This window comes from Capra hircus, chromosome 2, assembly GCF_001704415.2.
Source record: "Capra hircus breed San Clemente chromosome 2, ASM170441v1, whole genome shotgun sequence".
In the NCBI taxonomy this organism is placed as follows: Eukaryota; Metazoa; Chordata; class Mammalia; order Artiodactyla; family Bovidae; genus Capra; species Capra hircus.
In genome coordinates this window covers 56,454,785-56,476,409 of record NC_030809.1, presented here as the reverse complement: position 1 = coordinate 56,476,409, position 21,625 = coordinate 56,454,785, and the positions used below count along the sequence as shown (strand labels likewise).

The following is a 21,625-nucleotide window of genomic DNA, read 5'->3' as shown; positions in this document are numbered from 1 at the left end:
GTTTGCTTCACAAAAGCTTTCTTAAGTTTTAATAGGTAAGATGTTTGTACTAGACATACGATCCAGTATCTCAGACCATCTTAAGTTCCACAAAACCAGAGATCTTTGTCTGTTTTACTTTGCCAACTTAGTTTCCCAAACATCTAGTATAGTGCCTAGCCCATAGCAGGTGCTGAACATATATCTGGTGAACTAATGAATCTTACTAAGCAGAAGCCACTCAAGTGAACACTCCTTACTCTGGGCACAGCATCCGAAAGTACCAGAACTTTCAAAACCATTTCTGGTTTTTTCTTGGGATAGTCAGATGTGAAAGGAGTACTTTGTTCAATTAAGACTTCATATTCCATTTCAGCTTACAGACAATAAATAGACTTCCATCATTTAATGCTATTTACTGCCACTTCAGAAAACACTTTTCCTGAAAAGGGAGAAATTTGTCCTAAGTGGTACATAAAGGTTCTGTGCTTATAAAACACCGTACCAGAAATACTCTTAAAACACACAAACATCCCTTTACCAGGATCTACTCAGTGACTTCTTACAATGATCAAATACAAAGAAATACAAACATAACCAGCTAGGCAGGGCATTTATCTGTTGTACTTCATTCCCTGGAGGAATACACTCTTGATGTTTGTTATGAAAAAACTTGATATTTCCTAGATATAAGTACTTCAGACAGGGAGATGAGAATGGTCATATTTGCTATGAGGCCGGAATTCAAGCTTATACCACCATTCCCTGTTAGCTCAAACGGTTGAATCTAACCTGCCAATTTACGTCTAACCTAGTGATTCTTCTATTATACTATTTTTTCCCCCAGCACTCAATGCCTTTTAAGAGGATCACAGCTTTCTGGCTTAGAGCATCTTTGGAGAGAAAAAAAAAAATCCCAGCTTTTCGTGTGGGTGCAGTAACTTCTCAGGAAGTAGTATCTCACCTCATCAAGGAGGTATAGGTTTTAGATGCTGCTATGGAGACAATAGTCACATTTTACATGTATTTTAAAATTAAAAACACATTATAGCAGTATTGAAATTCATTTTAAAATACCAAATTATTTCTGCACTTGGAGGCAGCTGTGGTGGTCACCAAGACCAAAGGATTTTCATTGGTTTATTTATGGTACTCTTTATGACTTCTCTCAGTAATGTTTCTTCTCTCATCTCCTCCACTCACCTACCTTAATCAGGGTAAGAGAAGGCAACACTTAGGAAAACGATATTGATCTTATTTAAAAATAAGGAGTGACATTTTTATGTTTAAACATATGATGAGAAAAACATCAAACCTACACACAATGCCAGGAATGTTTAAAATCTTTACACCAAATATTATTTATAACAGACTATAATACTTTTAAAAAGTAAACAAAATCTCTGGACGTGCAGGAAAATGAGACTATGCCAAAGCATTTTTAGAGGGCAAAAATATACCAAATAGCTAAATAGCATGAATTAGAAACACCTTTTTAAACTGCTGTCTTTGTTCCTTTATCATTTTAATTTAAAAAGTCAATGCAAACTCAATCAGGTTCATGTCAATCATCTTATGTAAAAACTGAGAGGAGGTTTTAATTTGTGTTTAATAAAAGAAAGTACCATGTGCATATTATATTTAATGTAATACACATGCTTTAACTTTAAAATAGACCTCAAGAAAACTTTATCCCTACCAGAAAAATACAGTATTAACATAAAAATATGATTGTGGTGGCGATAGCAGAAAAATATGATTCAGCTGCAGACAGCTGTTTGTGAAAGTTATCTAGAAGACCTCTATCAAACCCACTCCCTAAACCACTTCTGTGTATGTCAGTGCTAGGGAAGGGGCAAGGTAAGTAACACAACACTTCACAAAACGTCATGCAGTCCAAAACAGGTCTAGAAAAAGCACAGGAGAGAGAGTGGAACCATCTGTAATGTATTTGTGAGAGAAACACATTTGCCAGTGAAAATTACGCAATTCTCAATGCAGTTACACAGGATGAGTTTTCAAATTATTGGATTCTCATAATCTCCACTTCTTAATGATTTGTCAGTTACTATTTTTTCTTCTCGATTTGAACATTTTGACTAAACAATAAAGACAAGTGAACTCACTTATGAAACATGCATTAAATTTCTGAGTTTGTTGACATCTACAATTAATTTCAACTTTTTGAAAAAATAATAGGATTTGCCTTAAGAGAGCTGTTAATAGTTTGGCTACCTTGATAGAACTGTGAAAACAGTTTGATTTACTAACTTCAATTTCATGATGAAGGCAGAATATATTCAACTTTGGTATTAAAGCTGAAATGGAAGATACTACTCATGAATTTGGAAAGTTTACTTCCTTCTGTTGATATCAGCCAGCATCATAAAGCCGTAACAAAAGCTAATTCTTCCGAGAGAGAATCTCCCTCTAGTTTTCAAAGGCCAGTGTGGAAAATATAATAACACACATAACTTTTATCCTCTCCCCAGATACAGGACAGCTTTGCACTATTTCACAGGCAAGCCACTGGCAAACTTGAGGCTATATGTAAAGCAGAACAAATAAGAATAACCATATGATCTATCCAACCACCTGTAATAGTCGGGCCCTGACTATGCATATGCTGCTAAATGTCTCACCTTTCCTAAAGTACTCTCATTCTAGTCCTGATGATTTTGGTGTACCAGGATGTTTTTCATCTGTAAAACCCTCTATGTGGAGAAGGCCTTTCAATTTTACCTTCAATAAGATGCATGAAGCCCTTCAGAGTAACAGATGTTTCTGAATTAGGGAAAAATCCACTTGCTATCAACAGGTTGCAGCAAATCTGTTGGCCTTTCTTTAGTTTCCCTAGAAACACAGGATGTGAAGGAACACAGTAGCAGAAGGGAATCACAGGTGGGAAGGAAAAATGTCTCCAGAGAAGAGAAAATTCATGCTCTAGACCGCATTCATCTGTAAGAGAGAAAATGTAGTGATATTACTACACTGGTCCTGTAAAACGCAGACTCATAGCTAACATTCCTTATGTGTCCTACAGTAGAAAGACATCCCCCAGCAAAAAACCACCATGGGATTAGAGGGCCTGCAGCATGTGCTATCCGTTTTCCTAGCCTAATCGAGACCTTTTATACCACCTAAGCTGATGGATTATTACTCTGCAGCCTACCGGCTTAATTCTGTCAATTCATCCAGGCTGTATAAAGCTTTCTGCTGTTGGGCAAGTCTGGGGACTGAGCAATGTGGCAAATCTGCTCATGCAAAACAAGGGTGAGGCAGTGCTGAGCTGCACGCCAGAGGGAGAGACAGACCTGGGGAAAATGACGAATTTTCCTTAAAGGCCACTCAGTAGGAATAACACATGAAGGAGTTTCAGGTACTGGCTAGACAAGCAGAAGGCTTAGGAACTCCCCCAGCCATGCCTCTGGCCCAGCTGCCTCCAATAGGGCCGTTCATAGACCCAGAACTGCTCATCCACAGTACACAGCCTGAAACAAACATCCCCCTTCACGTCTAAGCTGGGCCCTCCCCTTATTCCAGGTGCTCTCAACCAGGGGTGATTCTGTCCTCCGGCAACACCTGGAGACATTCTGCATTGGCATGACTGGGTGTGGGGGTGTGGGCTACCGGCATCTAGTGAGGAAAGGCTACGGATGCTGCTATCCATTCTGCAATGCACAGGACAGCCCCACCCAGGGAATCATTCACCCCCCCGCGAAACACCAACAGCAACACAGCTCTAGACTACATGCCTCTTGAAAACTGAGTCCTTTTTTAATCCCAAGCAGTCAACAGTGGGTGGTACATAGTGGGTTCCTAGGAAAATATTTTTGGATTGAAAAGCACAATGAAGGTTTTGCCCCTATGTTTCAGTCTGGCTGAGAGTGAAAATATGTAGATGGTGGTCTTTGGAGAGACAGAGAGAGAGAAAGCAAGTGAGCAAGGATTCAAATCCTGTTACTGTGTCTTACTAGCTGTGTGATCAAGCCATGTTCCTTAACCTCTAAATCCCAAGCTCCTCATCTATTTGAAGAAGACAGTCCCTAACAGACTTGTTGTTGAATGGGTTAAATTATACAGCATATGTAGAATACTTAGTATGTGCTATGTGCTTAGTCATGTCTGACTCTTTGTAATCCCATGAGCTGTAGCCCACCAGGCTCCTCTGTCCATGGGGATTCTCCAGGCAAGAATACTGGAGTGGGTTGCCATGTCCTCCTCCAGGGGATCTTCCCAACCCAGGGATCGAACCCAGGTCTCCCGCTTTGTAGGCAGGTTCTTTACCAGCTGAGCCACCAGGAAAGCCCAAGAATACTGGAATGGGTAGTCTATCCCTTCTCCAGGGATTCTTCCCAACCCAGGTATCAAACCAGCATCTGTTGCATTGCAGGTGGATTCTTTACCATCTGAGCCACCAGGGAAGCCCAGAAGAATGCTTAGTATAGTAGATGGAAAATAGCAGACAATTAATAAATGTTCCTACCAATATCAGCACTGCCCAAAGGCCTCCAGGAGAGGAGCCTGGTTCTCATGTAGTCCTCACGGAAAAAGTTTACTGTACAGGAAAGCCAGACTAAACAAATACTGCAGTCAGGCTACAGAGAACACTGGTGCTCTGTCTCAGGAGGCTGTAGTCCTCCGGCTCCGGAACGGCACCAGGCGTCAGCTCCAGTGCCTGCTGCTCCAGAGAGACAACCCCCAGACACACCCAAACACCAGCCAGCTCCATGAAAGGTCTATTTCAGAGCATACGCCCTAACTCCAAGACTGGACACTAGAAGGAAATCAGGCCATGGTGGAGGACAATTTGGGACAGACAAGGTGGAGTCCAGCCAATTCGGAGACAGAATCCAACTGTTATTTTGTCTCACCAGTGCTGTGCCCATATTAGAGCCTGTTTTAGCTCTTAAATCTTCCATGGGTTTAATCCGGAGATTTGTATGTGTGCGTATGTGCAAAAATAGATTTTATTCTACAAATGAAATGAATAAAATCACCTGGAATAGAATGGATGGCTCCTGAGCAGGGGAAGTGGGGATCCAGAGCCATAAAGCCATTTCCTAGTATTTATTTAAAGTAAATAGCTCCCACTGTTGTTATTCCCAGGGCACAGAGAAGCACAGAGAAAGCAGTCATGCTGCGTGCACAGATGGAGGGGACTAATCCGTCTTATTTTCTCAAGGTCACAGGGGATAAAGGTGTGACAGAGGTGGAGTTCAGATTTCCAAATAACAAATACAAGCCTCTCCCCCAAAGGTTATGCTGCCTTCATCTTAATAAACCAGAATAGCACACACTCAGTGTCAAGTGCCAACAGCTTCCCTGGGGTGAAGGTTTTAAATGAATCAGAGATGAGCTTTCTAGGTGAGGGGGGTCTCAGGAGAGCAGGCAAGAACATGCAGTCCAGAGGCAGCCCAGGGGGACTCAAATATTCATTCCCTCATTTACTGACTACCTGATCTTAGGCAAATTGGTTAATTTTGGAAAAATTTTTTGTCTACATCTATAAAATGGGAAAAATAATAATATCTAAGTCAGAATATCGGAATGACGACTAAGTTACTACCAGTAGCATGCCCGGTACACAGTAAGAGCTTAACAAGGGTCACCTATTAATAGTGATGATGATGCAACCTGCTCGGGAACAACAAACAAACACACGGTTGTTAGGTTCTGTCCACTGGTCTTACAATTTCTGAACAAGGCTTTACAGTTATTCCAGTTTTGTGCTGGGCTCACAGAGCACTTCAGAGCAGAGTGGGGAGCTACATTCCATCAGAGAATGCAACGTTATACATGTAAAAGTTTCGTTTTTCACTTGCCAATAGAACTATTTTGCTATTACACTACTTAAGCATTTTTCCAAGTAATTTTTTTTCAGCCTCAACAATCAGGAGGGTGTAAGAAAGCACAGTCTCTAAAGATTTTAGCCCGTACTTCTGCAGGTGAGGGAAAAGGATAAGGTGACATGCCAGAAACTTGAGTCTAAACAGATACTACTGGTGACACACAAATGCATTCCCTGAACTCAAGGATGTGTGACCCTGAACGTCGAAAGATAGCGCCCTCTCGACCAGCATCTGCTCCCTCCTCCGCTTAATGCAGTCTGTGCCAGAACCACCCTCCCCCTCACCACCCCCCAAAGCCCCCACCCCTGGCCCAGGCACACAGCGATAAAGACAGACTGGGGATGACTCAGAGAGATTTTTTTTTCAATTAATAAAATTTTTAAAAATGAACTGGAATAGCTTCATGTGGAAAAGAGCTTAAAATTAAACAGCATCAGAAAACATCCAGCCAATAAAAAAATAAAATTTTTAAGAGGAAAGATTTCAGATTTCAGGCAGATAATACTCTTTGACACTCTGAAAAACATTCTCCCAAAGAAAGAATCCCTCTTTTGGTGGCCAGCCCGGTCCTTATCCTTATACTGACCCTCATGACAGGATTTCACTCACAGTATTCATGACTGTATTTCATTCCTTGAACTTTTTACTCTCAACAAGCCCTTCACAGCTCCAGGTGTGAGCGGCACAAGTTAGCTCTCAAACATAAAGCACGTGAAAGTGTTTCGTTGTGGCTCACCAAGTCTCTACAAAGATTGCAACTACCAAGCGTTAGTCTCCTCCCTTCCTAAAAATAACACCTCTTCACTCAGACACAGGGCTGAAACAACAGGCCAAAGGAAAACATTTTCTTATCAGGAAAATCTTAGTTCCTTTATATATGAGATTTCTACGTGGATACCTTTAAAAGGCAGAGGGTGAATTTTTAAATGTTTGAAATATTATTTTGGGGAAGGTGCAGAATTCCAGAAATAAAGATCTTGGTGACAATGTAGCTTGTTTAAACACAGCAGGCTCCAAGTTGTCACAGCTTATCTAAAAAACATCCTTCTGGGCCCCTTCCGAGAGCTCACAGAGAGACCCAGGGTTGGCCAAGTGCCTTCCTGGCCTCGGAGGGCCAACACTGAGAATGTCCCTGCGTGATGGTACTCACCATATCGAATTCTACAGAGCCCACCATCCGAGACACCTCGTCAAACTCCTCAGGAGACATGGGAAGAAGGTTGTCTGTGGTCTGAAGTCGAGAAGGGTGACTAAAATGGGGGAGAAAGAAACAGGAAATGTTGACATCGAAATTGCGAAAGCAGTACCACCAGCTTGGCCATTTTCATCTCTGGCCTGTGACTGAATCAGTGCTTTAGTTTTTTATTTCAAGAGAAATGTGTGCACTTGTAAGATACATTTGAAAAAGCAAGGATCTCAAGAGGTTCATGTCCCCAGCCCGGCCCCTCATGAAGCACGTTGGACTCTGGATATGTGAGTGAGAAATAGCCAGTCTGGGTCCTGCACCGCTTCTGCCTGGGTAAACCTGGGTGCGAGCGTGTGCAGCGTGTCGTCTACCCTGGCCCAAGAAGCGCCAGAGGAAACGTCTGGGGAGTCCCTCATCCCTACCTTGAGGTTTGTATGCAGATAAAGCTGCTCCAGAGGGTTTTTACATGAAGGCTACATCCATTCACCCCAAGACAGTGCTGCAGGCCAAATAACTGACAATGACTTTTCCAAAATTTTTTCTACCTTTTACAAAATGAAACAACAAAATAAAAGCAAGCGGACAAAAAAAAAAGGTATCTCATTACTTTGGCCTTTTCTACATTAAAAAAAACTGCTTTCCCACTCTCATCAATTTTTGTTCATTTTATTTACACTCTTTCAAAATATCAGTTTGGGGAGAACTTATATACCTTAAATACAACCTTGTTTGGGGTTTTTTTTTTAATAAAGGCAGTGAAACGCTGACAGGGAGTGACACAAGGATCTCTAATTAGGATCTCTCCAACAAGTCCAACTGTGATGATGACAGCAGCAATGACAATGGAAAAGCAAAGAACAAGCATCTTCAACAGGCCCCAGCCAGGACAGGGGGCTTGTTTGAGGGTTTTAAGCATGTCACTCTTCTGTGTTCACTTACACTTCAGACACAGAAATCAATTCAGTCTTGATGTATCCTGTTCCTTTAGGGCCATCAAGTTCCATAGGCTCTGGGGCTAGAAGCAAACACATCGTGGACACTTCCCATTAGCAGATATCACACAAGAACAATCAATGGGGACGTCCCTGCTGGTTCAGTGGTAAAGACCCCTGAACCGGGAGGATCCCACATGGTGAGGAGCAACTAAGCCCAAGCGCCACAACTAATAAGCCTGTGCTCTAGAGCCTGGGAGCCGCAACTACTGAGCCCATGCACCCGAGAGCCCATGCTATGCAAAAAGGGAAGCCACCACAATAAAAGGACCATGCACTGCAACTGGAGAAAAGCCTGAGCAGCAGCAAAGACCCAGCACAGCCAAAAATAAACCCAAGAAAAAGAACAATCAACTTTTTCTTTGATCAAGACTGGATTTGTTTTCCTTGGCAGTGAGGTAAGATTCCCTGCCTGGGTCACCTGAAATTGTGGTATGGATACAGAAACAACGGGAAGAAAAGGGGAGGTATGTTCTTCTGTGCTGAACATAGACAAGATGGGGGAGGCTTTTCTTTCCAAGGCCCGAAGTCCCACAGAAGTTGTATCTGGTTTATGGTCCTGGCCTGGCTGGTATCATAGACACATCAGTCAAGGTGAGCTGGGGGCATCTTCTCCCCAAGTAATTGTGTTAATACTGAAATAACTGAGCCTGAAAAACCATTAACTTTGTTGGCATGTCCTAAAGCAGGTGAGTCTAACGTCCCCTTCCTCAAGTATGGCTGAGGGAAGACTGAGCAGTGGAAGACCTGTGTGCTGAGTCCAGACCTGCTCTCAGTGAGGAGGAGACCTAGTAACTTACTGGGTCACCGTGCAGGGACCACTGCTCTTCACCTAGGCCTCCACCTCCTCAATTTCAGGCATGGGACGACATAAATCAGGTGACCGTCAAAGGTCCTTTTATCCCTTCCACTCAGAGAAAGTAAAAAATGTAACAAACACAGAAGACCAGAAATGGACTTTCCCAACACCCCTAAAGTCAAAAATCATTTGCTCCTTTCTAACTCTCTGTATCAGGCCAAACAATGTATCATGTGTCAACTGTACTATGTTTTGAAGGGCTGCTTTTACCAATTCAAAAGGAAGGGACGGGCTGGTAGAGTTTATGACGGTGCCCTATACTTACAAGAAGGCAAGGGCAGCGTGGAGTGGGATTAAAGCCTGTCTGAAAACCTCTGGACAAGATGAAGGGAGAACATAACCATGGCAAAAAGTAGGCTGTGCTATGACTCAGCAGGCAACTCCTGTGCACTCTCCCCACTTACCTTCCTTTGGCCTGGAGTAGTATTTTCCAAAGGCATGGTCTTTATCAATATTTGGATACAGAAACTTCAGGGGATTCTCTGGAATATTTTCAGCAGCCATGACTTTATAATTGCGAATAATGTCAGGAAAAGTAACCGCAGAAAGTTCTTTCTTTGTGTAGGGTTCAACCGCATGGAAGTAAGGTTCTAAAAGGAAGAAAAGCAAAGTGAGTCCCATGGAATAGCCCAGAACAACAGAGGAAAGAGACAAAACACTGCAGAGTTTATGGATTTAACAGAACCTGGTAAGAACTAAACATAATCTAGGAGTTTCATCACAGTGTGTGTAACTGATTCATTTCTAAATAAATTATTATCCTTTCATTAAGGCAGGAAAAACAAAGGCCATCATCACTCTCAATAACACTGAATTTGTCATTATTTACTTAGACTTGTAAGTCTAGTCAAAAAAATTTTATTAGACACCTATAAAATAACGAATTACCACTTGGGTCTTCTTGGCTCAAGCCACAGATTAGGTTAACAGAAAAGCTCACTTCTTTTCATATTGAAGAATGAAAATAAACGATGACAATACAAGAAAAACTTTTTAAACAAATCAAAAATGGACCCTATGCTATCTTTTTCTATAATTCTGAATGCAAAACCACCCAAACTTTAATTTGCTCCTGGTCTTACTTCCAGACTTCACTGAATTCCTGCTTCCTAACTGATTCAGGATCTCACTTTGGGGCTCATATTCCAGAGGTCAGGTGCTTTAGGGACTCTGCTCCTGAACTTCAGACCAAAGCTGGTGCTGCCCTGCTAAGACTGCCCAGTTGTCAGTGGTATGCATCTCTGCCTGCTTTGCTAGCTCCATCTCTCTGCAAGTTCCAGAAAGAACAACCAGGGGAGAAGCAGAAAAGGCAGGCTCTGCCATTACTGTCCTCCCTCCCTGGGCTCTAATCCCGGCTCTCTTGTTTTTCGCCAGAAGAAAAAATAAATACAACTAGAAAAGCATCCCATCTTATCGCATCTTCTAACTGAAAGCAGAAGTTACTGGAATAGTTCAGTCTTCCCTCCAATCCTTCAAACAGAGCAAACTAGAAGTAACGGGGAAAAGTCACCAGTTTGTCTTTAACCTTTTTTCATCTCCACCGAAATGTGTTTCTTACTCCCCAGAAACCTGTTTTGTATACTTGGGTTTTCGAAACTGTTTTGCCATGGATGTACTGCATCAGATAGAAACCCAAGATAGAGCCCAGATAAACATGCACCTGCTCTGTCTGAAGGCAGGGTGGAGAACCAGTCCTGGGACCCCCTCAAACAACCAGCCCTCATCCTAGCACATCCACATGTGATTCCCCTCAGTGGGTCTGGAAGCTTATGCCTGCACACGATGGGTTTCCTCCCAACAACTAGGTGCCAGTCATAGTGACTCACATTTTTCACCTACAGGTATCAAACCTGAACAAGAGGAAAGAATGTGACCTTGTGTTTTAAACAACCATTATGTGCACAACAGGTTCCAGGCAAAGAGTCCCACAAACTCTTGGGTATGCAATAAATCCTATTAGGGAAGCTCAACTGGGGTAGGGTACAGGAGCTGCAATTTTATGTCACAGGCTCATTATTTGTATGAGCTGATCTGCAGCAGAGGAAGGGCTTGCACCTGTGGGTCGAATGGGGGTGTGCGCAGGAACCCTGGCTTACCGCCTCCATTCTGGGACCGTTCCACCCACGTGAACGTGATCGCCCCTTCCCGGCAGCTCTCGCTGAAGCGCAGCAGGAACGTCCCGGGCTGCTGGTCCTTCAGCAGGGCTCGCTCTCGCTCCTTGCTAATAAAGCCCACGATACACCTGGATGCGGAAAGGGATCAACGGAGGCACTCTGAGGTTCGGTCATGACTCTATAATGTTCCTGCTCACTTACCAACTAAGATGACTACAACGTGACAAGAGAACACAGGATAAAAATGTACTGACTATCTTAGATGCTTTAAAATCTATTTCATTGACACTTCAGGAATCATTTCAATCATCTGTATATATGCTTAACTCCCCCAAAAGCTCATTAACCTGGTGCCAATAGATGATCAATAAATACTTTCTGGAGTAATGAGCCTTTCATTTTCACTTGGTGATTGAAAATGTCTGAATTTATTTATCTTCTACAGTGAAAAGGAAAGCTCAGACAATCCATTTTCATATTCTTAACTTCTGACCAAGTTAAAGTCTTTGCTGAAATCTCAACTGACTCTGGGAATAAATTAGAAACAATTTACTGAGTTGGGCTTCCCTGGTGGCTCAGTTAGTAAGGAACTGCCTGCAATGGAGAAGATGCACGTTCGATCCCTGGGTCAAAAAGACCCCCTGGAGGAGGGAATAACAACCCACTCCAGTATTCTTTCCTGGGAAACACCAAGGACAGAGGAGTCTGGTGGGCTACAGTCTATGGGGTCATAAAGAGCTGGACACAACTGAGCGACTAACATTTTAAACTTACTTACTGTGTTAAAAACAGCTTTTTCTTCCTTACTGGGAGGCAACAAAGAAGACGCTCAAGAAACTTTTGTACAATGAATGCACGCATGGCACTCAGGGTTTTTAAACTCAGCTTTGAAAATGGGGATATGAGTGTACCCACGGCTGATTCATGTTGAGACTTGACAGAAAACAGAATTCTGTAAAGCAATTATCCTTCAATAAAAAATTAATTAATTTAACAATGCGTATACATTTATTATGGAAGTATAAGTTCAATCTTATGAGGGCCTACTAATGAATCCCTGAAGGGACGGCCTGTAAGCATCTGTTTCAGTGGGATGCTCACAAGTCTCGCCAAATAATGAAGTCTGTCTTGGTCAGGACTATCTCAGCCTTGCAGTAACGGAGGCTGTGCTCAACATATGCTTCAAAAATACATCTATCTGTGGCCCTTACCCGTCATTCCAGAGAGCAAGTAGGTGTTTTTTAATGAGTTCAAGGATGCTTTCGATCCAAAGCCAGAATGGAAAATTTTTATCATTTATGTTTTCCTGCCAAGTAAATAGATGCACACATTAGAAACCAAGAAATCCCAAACTCTGACTTCTCCTGTCTCCTCCTACCCTCGGGTTTTAGTTTGCAAAGACTGCCCAGCTGCCAAAGTTAGCATTGTCTCCTACAGAGCTGTCCCTCCCCTTCTTATCGGCTTTCAGACACCCAGTTCTCCACTTCCTGAGCCAGACTCTGCTTCCCTCTCCAAACATTAGTGACCCAGCCAGGGCATGACCTCTTGGGTGATCACAGTGGCTTCCCACTGCTGAACGCCAGTAGCTCGAGCGTGTCAGCACTGTCTGGTGACCCTTGTAGGGTCTGATTATCACCCCCCTGAACTGGGCCCCTGCTTGAGTAGGCTCGGGGACGGTCATCTGGCCCACAGGCTGTCCACGCCGGCACAGAGCACACGTTACTCACGGACGGGGCTAACATGCTGCCAAGCCAGGGCCCAGTGTGAGCAAACAGAGGACTCATTTCGGATGTGAGAGAATGTTATCATACAGACAGGTGCTTCCTGTCAGACGCACACTTGGAGCCTAACCTTCGCGCTGAAGGAAAGTAAACAACTTGTCCTAGGGGTTCCGTGGGCTAGAGGAACCTGCCAAAGCAAGCATGGCACAGCCAGCACCGTGTTGAGAAATCCAAGAACCCTACAGAGAGCAGAAAGTACTCAGAGTGTAAATCCAAGGCAGCACCCACCTTACAGAACCTTGTCCATGGAATCAGACCATCGGGGCCGGCGTTGGGGCCTAAATAAATAAAAACAAGGTTTTTCAGGAACTGGGAATCAATTCTGAAGCTCTGGCTGGGCTGATGGCTCTTGTATTTGCTCTCAAAGAGCCAACACTCAACCAAGGCAGGGTGTATGTACACAGTCAGTAGTCTCAGATCACTAACACTAACTGCCTGTGCTTTCTGGAGAAGCCTAGGGTGGTCCCTCCCTGTGCAATGTCACTTGCCATTCCTCCCTCTCCTTCCTTACCAGGCTCCTCTCCCAGTGACCCTGCAGAGTTTTTTTCAAGTGCAAACTAAGACCAAGAATCACTTGCAGGTGATCGATTTAACTGACACAACTTTATAAGCTTATTTTAGATATTAATTAGGTATTTCCCTCAACCTTCCTCCAAATAGGACACAGGCTCAGGGAGCAAATCAAAAGGCAAGTGAGAGAAATGAAAGGGGAAGGAAGACTAGGGGTCATCATCTGCACAAACCAAAACGGCTGAGCCATGAGAAGTGGGGAGACAGACACCGCTCTTCACAGAGCGGTGTCAGATAAGCCATCACAGGCAGGAAGGGTATCTGTCTTAACTCTCAGCAAACAAGGAAATGGAAGAAGGTGACTCCTTACTTTTTACTAAATTGCACAAGACCCCCACTGTGACAGCTACATGCCCAAGAGAGGACACTGCTGAGAGCTATCCAGTTTTGGAAAAGTCTACTGATGCCTGCAGGACAGGCAGCTCTGCTGTACAGAAAGCAAATCTGGGGGAAAAAGCCATCTGTGGGTTTAAAAATAAATAGTTGAGATACTCCCATTCATTGATGATCTGACCTTGAGACTGGTGGGTCTTAGATTTGCTTGGCGTAGAAGACTAATAAATCCATGACGTTAGCTACTGAAAGGGAATTCTCTATCTTGGTCTGGACCCTGCCCATCAGGCGGCGCTGATCATGGGTGTCCCCTGATGTAGACAGTGTCTCCTCCCATTTGGGCCACCTGACATAAGAGACCTGGGTGTGTGCTGTGGGGTAGGTGGCCCCAGGGCCTGATTCTTACAATATTGGGGGCTTACTTTTTTCTCCCCAAGGTTAATCAGACTTCATCTTTCTCAGACTTCACCTTTCTCCAAGAATTTATTTTAGCCACAACTAATATATTTTACATAACTCAGAAATCTTTCCCTTAGGAGCCTTGCTCAGAAATGTTAATATGAGATAATGGGAAAATGATTCATTTAAATCTATCAAGTCGGCATCTCCTTCTAAAGTGAGGCATCACTCTCACTTAGCTATAATAAATGGCAGCTGGAAAAGCCAATAGATTCCTAACACTCTCCTACCTTGAAGATGAAGAGCAAAGGGGGGAAAGGAGAAGTCAAGATATTTTTTTACGAATTCTGATTGTTGGTTACATAAAAAGTGAATATGCTCATACCAAGAAGTTTCTCCCCCAGCATGTTCAGCTGGTCCACATTGAGACCTCTTTTGGTGACAGAAGAAAACTGCCAGCTCAGCACCTCTGAAAGCTGAGACCATCGTGCACATGGTGGGTTCAGGAAGAAGGACAGATTCTAGGGAGAAAACACCGAGAAGCTAAAAGCCACTGATGAGTCACCAGTCACAAGCTCAGCATGGAAACACGGATCTGTGCCAAAGTTTAGTTCTAGCCTAGGACACACATATTTTCACAGCAGAAGAAGAGAAATAGTTCTATTTGCAGACTCATATCTGTGCATTTTTCTACTCACTAAAATTTAACCCCCGAATCAATATTCGTGGCACTTTGGCACTCATTTGTGGACATAACCAGGCACAGAGCCGTGAAAACTTTGAGTCGCCAAACGTGTTTCCGGTTGAAGTCAAACAAAGCTATGCTCTGCCTTCCTGTTTCGGCTCTCACACTACACCCAAGTGTCTTCTTTGAGATCTGTTTAATGCTGTGGTCTCTGCATTTCTGGAGGTTTTTTTGCTGGTGATTTCATTTTTAAATATGCCCCTCAAAGGCGAGGTGAAGTGCTGTCTACTGTTCCTAAATGCCTTAAGGAGCAAACGTACATGATATATAAGTTCTGTTCAGACTGAGTTATAAAGCTGCTTGCCATGAGTTCGATGTTAATGAATCAACAAGTATGTTAGATAAGGGATCTTTGAACAAAATAAGGTGATGTATTGATCTGCAGATGCAAGGGTTTTGCCAGAGGCTGACGGGAACCCATACTTCCCTTAGGCACAGTGATTCAGTATCCGCTAAATCAGTGTTCACAGTGACTTCAAAGAACCTAAGTACAGTGAATAACTGGAATCAATTGAAACTAATTGACCATGAGTATCCACATTCTTAAGAACAGAGCCTGCTCGTTTAGCAAGTGTATACATTTTTTAAAAAGCATAACACAAAATAACCTGTTGCCCAAGCTTATTCACATGGAAGGAAAATCATAATTTTTAATTTCTAGTACATACACACGCTTCTGGAATGCTTCGCTATTCCAGAATTACTCAGCTCCTTAGCAATGAGTTGAGTTGTGCCACTTTTCCCCCAACATCTGGCCCATATAGGCTCTTTCAAATATGCAGAACTAGAGCAGGGGGGGGGGCTTTAAACCCTGGTATGAAAGTAGATGTGTTTTCCTTACCCGGGGTTCTGCCACCAGCATGTTGTACCACAGGATAGAGGCCCAGCCACTTGGGAGCTGGCTGACATTGGAGATCACCACGACGGGTAGAGAGGTCGTCTACAAGATGACAAAGACCTTGAAATCCTCGGAAACCCAGAAACAGTGCCTGCAGACCACTATGCAGCCTCACAGACTAACAAGGAACCCTATGTACATTTGCGTATATTTTATTCTTAAAAACTAAGAATGTAAAGGTACAGTCTTTGGTTTTTAGTTGAATTTATCTTTGACATATATTTTCAATTAAGAAATAAATGTCAAAGCTTCTTATAAAAAAATTAACACAGGACATCTCAACTGGAACATTTGGCTTATTGGAGCGTCCCTTGTGGCTCAGCTGGTAAAGAATCCACCTGCAATGTGGGAGACCTGGGTTCGATCCCTAGGTTGGGAAGATCCTCTGGAGAAGGGAAAGGCTATCTACTCCAGTTTCCTGGCCTGGAGAATTCCACGGACTGTATAGTCCATGGGGTTGCAAAGATTCGGACACAACTGAGCAACTTTCACTTCAGACAAAGGTTAACTGAGTTCTCGGGCAGACTGAACCATGAAATTAGCATTGAGAGAGTAATGGCTGAAAACAGCAGTCTTTTTTTAGCAATTAGATAAGTATGTCTAAAATTAAAATACATGCATCAGTTTAAAGTAAAAATAAAGTTTCCCATTCCTGGAACATGTAAGTCCTACCTCCAGGTCAATGACCAAACCAGGCTGGCACAACTGGGTTTCAAAACTAAGAGAGTGAAGCTCTTCAGTGACGATGAGAGGACCCTTGAAAAAGAAAACGGGAAAAAAACGAATACAGTGATTCGTTCATTGATCCTGCAATCAGCAAGAAACTACTAAGCATTTTAACAAGCTCCAGAAAGCATGAGCCCAATCAGGCACAATTTAGAAGATTCTAGCTTTTAATACGGAGAAGGCAATGGCACCCCACTCCAGTACTCTTGCCTGGAAAATCCTATGGACGGAGGAGCCTGGTAGGCTGCAGTCCATGGAGTCACGGAGAGTCGGACACGACCGAGCGACTTCACTTTCACTTTTCACTTTCATGCTTTGGAGAAGGAAATGGCAACCCACTCCAGTGTTCTTGCCTGGAGAATCCCAGGGATGGGGGAGCCTGGTGGGCTGCCGTCTATGGGGTCGCACAGAGTTGGACACGACTGAAGTGACTTAGCAGCAGCAGCTTTTAATAATCTATCCCAGATTTAATTATCCCAAGTATCTCAGTGTTCCCTCAAAGACCAGATTTCTAATATTCTGGCAAGGGTTATGGATTAAGGGAAAAAAAATGTCTTTAGGGAAATAGCAACTTCTAATGAGTTTATTCACAACCTAAGCCTTCCCGGCCCTCAGTCCTCTCTGCCCACCATGGACCCGCCTGGCCTGGGCTGCACACCTCAGGCTGACAAGGGGTGGAAAGTGTACACATGTTCCAAGTGTGATTATCTACCAGGAGAGCAGATTTGCATAAGCCTGGCAGGTTATAAAGTGCCTTGGTTGGTTTGGGTGGAAAGGTTATTGTGTTCCCAGTGCCTTCATAGACATTATCTAATGTGAGCCTCACAACAACCTTAGAACCAGAGAGGTGTGACTCCATTCCTGCTCCTGGGAGAGGAAATTAAGTCCCTAGTTGGTTACTAAGAGTCAAGATCCAAAAATGAGGGCTGGTCAGGCCCAGGCGGGCACCTGTCCCACAGCTCCACACGCCCTCTGCTGGTTGTGGTAGGGAAGGACAGAGTGCTAGGCAGGCACAAAGAACAAAATCCAACCAAACCAAAGCAACTCCAGCCATTCTGTCCTCTGCCCGTGGTTCATATCTGAATGCATCCCAAACAGCTCTTCAAGGACAAGCTGTGATGAGGGGGCTGACAGAAGGATAACGGCAGTGGACAGGGCACACACAGTTTTTGGCAGGGCAGTCATGAAGCTGGCCTCTGATTCCAGCTTTGACAATTACTTCCTATACACGCTTAGCTAACTCTTGCAAACCTCCTGCGGTCCAATTTCCTCACCTGTGAAATGTGAGTAACACAGTAGCCCACTGTACCTATTCTGCTGGGCTGCTGGTGAGGGTCCAGAAAATTCACAGGCAAAATCCCTTGACAACCGGAAAGCATAAGCACAGCGTGGTTCTGCTGCTGCCACACGTGCACCATGCCCCAGAGCTTGTCTGCCGCTCTCGCCTGCTGGTCTTCCCACTGCTCAGCCCTCTGTGAGCTGTCCCTGGCCACCCGGGACCCCCAGGGCCACGGAGCCAAGCTCACCGGACAGAGCTGCTAGTTAAGAGACCAGTCACGACAGAAAAAGACTTACCTCATTAGTTCTGGCACCGGCATTTTTTTGTTCTTTCAGTTGCTACAAAAAAAAAAAAAAAAAAAAAAACTTAGTAAATAGCTATATAATAATCCTCAAAGTTGCTACTTCCATCTACAAATCAAAACAAGTGGGGACTTAGAATGAAGGAGGTGAAAATATTTTGAGGATGCAGAACAGGAGGTGAAGTGACCCTGTGGGGGTTTATGAGGTGGAGGGGGAGTGCCTTTCCCCAGCGTCCTGACACCCTGCAAACACTACAGGGTTCAGAAGGAGCCAGGGAAGTGGAATGCTGCTCCCTCCCCTGGGCAAGCTTGTCCTGAACCATCCCCATCACCTTCCCCAGCTGTGCCATGCTCCCCAGGCTTTGGGCACAGCTTCTCCCACCTCTACTTCCCTCAGCAGAATCTCCCAGACAGGCCTAGTGTCTTAAGCCTCTCAGACCATCCTTTGAAAAGGTCTTCAGTCATGTAGGTTTTAAGGAAGCAACTCAGAGCCCCTGGAACAGCTCTGGACACCCTCAGACTCCTGGTTTGGACTGAGGCTCTCACTTAAGGTCCAGCTTCCTAACCATGAGTTTGCGGGCTCATGAGATGGCTGCCAGTGAGAAAAAGGGTGCCTTGAATCTCCCTGCAGGTTCCAGCCCAGGAAATGCATAGGGCTCAGCACCAACACATCTGCAGAAAACCTGCCAGCCCCGAATCTCCAGGGAGAGGGGAGAAGGCACCACCCATATAAACCCCTCTGCTGGTTTCCACTGCCTGGTGCCCGGGCCTACTCCTCTGGAGACAAAGCAGTAGAGACAGTGGTTGCAGGCAAGACCCCAGGAAGGAAATGGTGATGAAGGGACCCAGGAGAGACCCCTGGGGTCTGCCACACTTGGAGGGGGGGAAGCACCAGTCAGGATGTGGGGGAATAACGACCTTCAGGAAGACTCCAAGAGTCTAGAGTGAGTGATCACTGAGGTCGTCGAGGGACCACATGCAGAGAGCTTGTGTGCACACTGGTTTATGGAATATTTTACTGAGCTCACTTCCCCCCAAAGAAGGTATGTCTGAGACAGAGACAGGCAGAAAGAGAAAGTGAACAGCCCTGGGATAAGGAGAAGGAGCCAAGATTCCCAGGTACTGCTGAAGTCACCAGCCACAAACTCTAGAAGTCTCCTCCCAGGGAAACTTCCCTCTACATCACATATGGCACAGAGTGCCAGTCCATTGCAAATAAGTCCTGATAAGCCAGACACGGCAGAAAAGGGGGAGACAGGTCTCCCTACCAGGTGTCGGAATTCTGCCGCCAGACTCCCGTTGGTGGACTCTTCCATGTTCATCACCTTCGTGTGAGTGCCCAGAATGTTGAACTTCCTAAACCTAGACAACACAGGCAAGGGATACTTAAAAGGCTGGGAACTGTTAAAGCAACGCCTAAACAAAGCAGAGAGCAAAACAGTGCAAAACATACCCTTTTACTGTGTTTCTCTCATTCACATCTCTGCAAAAAAACAAACAAAAAAAACGTAACCATACATGTGTATTTAAAGTGTGAAATTCGCATTCACAAACATATAAAAGTATTAAGATCAATAACCAATAAATCTACACCTGTGGGTTTTCTTCCCTATCATTCACTCAGTCTGTCAATCAACCCACACCTGCACTGCCAAGTTTTGCTGGGTGACCTTGGGCAAGTAAACTGAGCCTCACCTTTTCTCTTCTGTACATCCTGCTGGCAGCACCGACCACACAGCACACCGGGAGGAGGAAACCAGTTAACGGGTAAGGAGGGCACAGACACCCTCAGGAATGTAAGCCTGAGTTATCACAACTTATGAGCGGTTACTCCCTCTGCAGGAAGCAATGAGCTAAGCCCTGGGGACTGAGCAGAGAGCACTGCTCTGGGCTACAGAACTCAGAGGACCCTCCAAAGAGACAGCTCGAGTTTTATTTTTGCTCTTTATTAGTTTTAATGCTTTCATGAAAGTACCTGAATAGTCAATTATTTGGGGAAACTGCCAAGTTTTAAATCTGAGGTTAAAGTTTTGAGAGACCAGAATCATATAAGTTCAGCAATAATGTCATATTCTGGACAAATAATGTATGTTTAGGGGCAGGCGAAGGTCAGAGACCATTAGTGCACACCCAGTTAAACGAGTTAGCTTCCTTTCCTGTCCCAACTAGACATGCAATGCTTTTGTGGCTGATAATCACTGTCAGCTATGACAGTGACCGATTTTCCTGTCAAAACTAAGAAGAAAACTCAGAACTGGAACAGACAGAAAAGACAAAAAGGCAAGAACAAACCGAAAGAGATACTGAGTTAAGCAGACTGTGGCAAAACTGTGGCGGCCAAGAAATTATCTGCAACTCTTCCTTTAAAGACACAGAACAGATTTCCTTGTCCCTTGAATATCAGGGGACTTTGACTTGCTTTTCCAGACATGATGGATGGGAGCAGTGCTGTGCAAGTTCCAAGTCTGGCCTAATAGGCCCAGCATGCTGCTGCTTAGACCCACTTGGAACACTAGTGCCACGTGAGGAAGCCCATGCTGGCCACTCTGACAGCCCCACAGAGAAGGGCCCAGTTATCCCAGCCAAGACCTCGGACATATAATGAGGTCACGCTAGACCACCCAGCAGCAACCAGGCCAGCTCAGACTAGAAGGACCACCCACAGTCCACAGAATAATAGAAATAATACGTTTCTGAGTTTAAGCCACTAAGTTTTGAGGTTATCTGTTATGTAGCAAAAGCTAACTGATACACAGAAAAACCAAAGAAAATGGGAGGAAAACAAAGGTACAAACAAAGAGGGCTATAGTTACAGGAAATAGAAAGAGACAAAAGCCAGAGGAAGTGACTTGGAGCATCATAAACGGGTTTGAAACTTAGTAAACACACCAACAAAAGCATTAAATATATCAAGGGGGGATGGTAGGGGCTAAGCCATCTTGTTGCTTAATGTAAGTGCCTAGGTCACTGCTAGTTTGGGTTCAGGGTCTAAGGACAAAACAGGATAGACCTGCTCCATTTAGACCTCTTGAGAGCCTGCCCATTCCTGGATACCTACTGTTCAGAAGAGACAAGTGTAAAGCCAGCAGTCTCCATACATGCCCCCAAAAATGCCGTCAGTTTCACTCCAGAAACAAGCCCACACTGGCCGAAGAATCAGGTGGCCTGGAGCCTGACCAAGTGCCTCTTCTCTGGGGCTGGCCTAGTTGAGGTGGTAGCTGCTTGGAACAAGCACATACGCATAAAATGCTCTCACACTTTTGTTCATTTGTCGTCTAAAAAGGCACACCGCTACCAGCTCTTAGAGAAAGTTCCCAAGACCCAGGAATTACTGATTTAAATCTGCTGGAATCACTAACAGCCCCGCTGCATCAGTCCATGTTTGGTTAACAAAACCAACATTTCAATAGTATATGTATCTTTGATAATATTAGAGATATCTTACTTGTCAAACAAGACTTTGACTTTCAAGTTATAATTCAGCTCTTGCAACTTCACCAGCAGCCTGAAAAGAAAAGTCATAATTACTTTAAAAAATTATCTATTACAATTTATTTATTATGCCAATTCCATATTGATAAACATTTCAACAACCCCCACCCCATCCAGTT

General features: G+C 44.1%; 1 protein-coding gene across 2 annotated transcripts in view; it reads right to left on the bottom strand.

Annotated features, from left to right (window-relative positions):
- STAT1 (signal transducer and activator of transcription 1) overlaps positions 1,906-21,625 on the bottom strand; it is a 39,385-nt gene continuing 19,665 nt past the window's right edge. For both annotated transcript variants that reach the window (XM_018061547.1, XM_018061553.1), the window contains 14 exons: positions 21,460-21,519; positions 19,468-19,497; positions 19,283-19,376; positions 18,010-18,051; positions 16,381-16,464; positions 15,652-15,750; positions 14,451-14,586; positions 12,992-13,041; positions 12,194-12,288; positions 10,965-11,110; positions 9,273-9,458; positions 7,957-8,032; positions 6,982-7,081; positions 1,906-2,937 (listed from right to left, as the gene is read on the bottom strand). In XM_018061547.1, the coding sequence (XP_017917036.1) occupies positions 2,923-2,937; positions 6,982-7,081; positions 7,957-8,032; positions 9,273-9,458; positions 10,965-11,110; positions 12,194-12,288; positions 12,992-13,041; positions 14,451-14,586; positions 15,652-15,750; positions 16,381-16,464; positions 18,010-18,051; positions 19,283-19,376; positions 19,468-19,497; positions 21,460-21,519 (1,213 nt within the window). In that variant the 3' untranslated portion in view covers positions 1,906-2,922. The remainder of the gene's footprint in view (positions 2,938-6,981; positions 7,082-7,956; positions 8,033-9,272; positions 9,459-10,964; positions 11,111-12,193; positions 12,289-12,991; positions 13,042-14,450; positions 14,587-15,651; positions 15,751-16,380; positions 16,465-18,009; positions 18,052-19,282; positions 19,377-19,467; positions 19,498-21,459; positions 21,520-21,625) is intronic.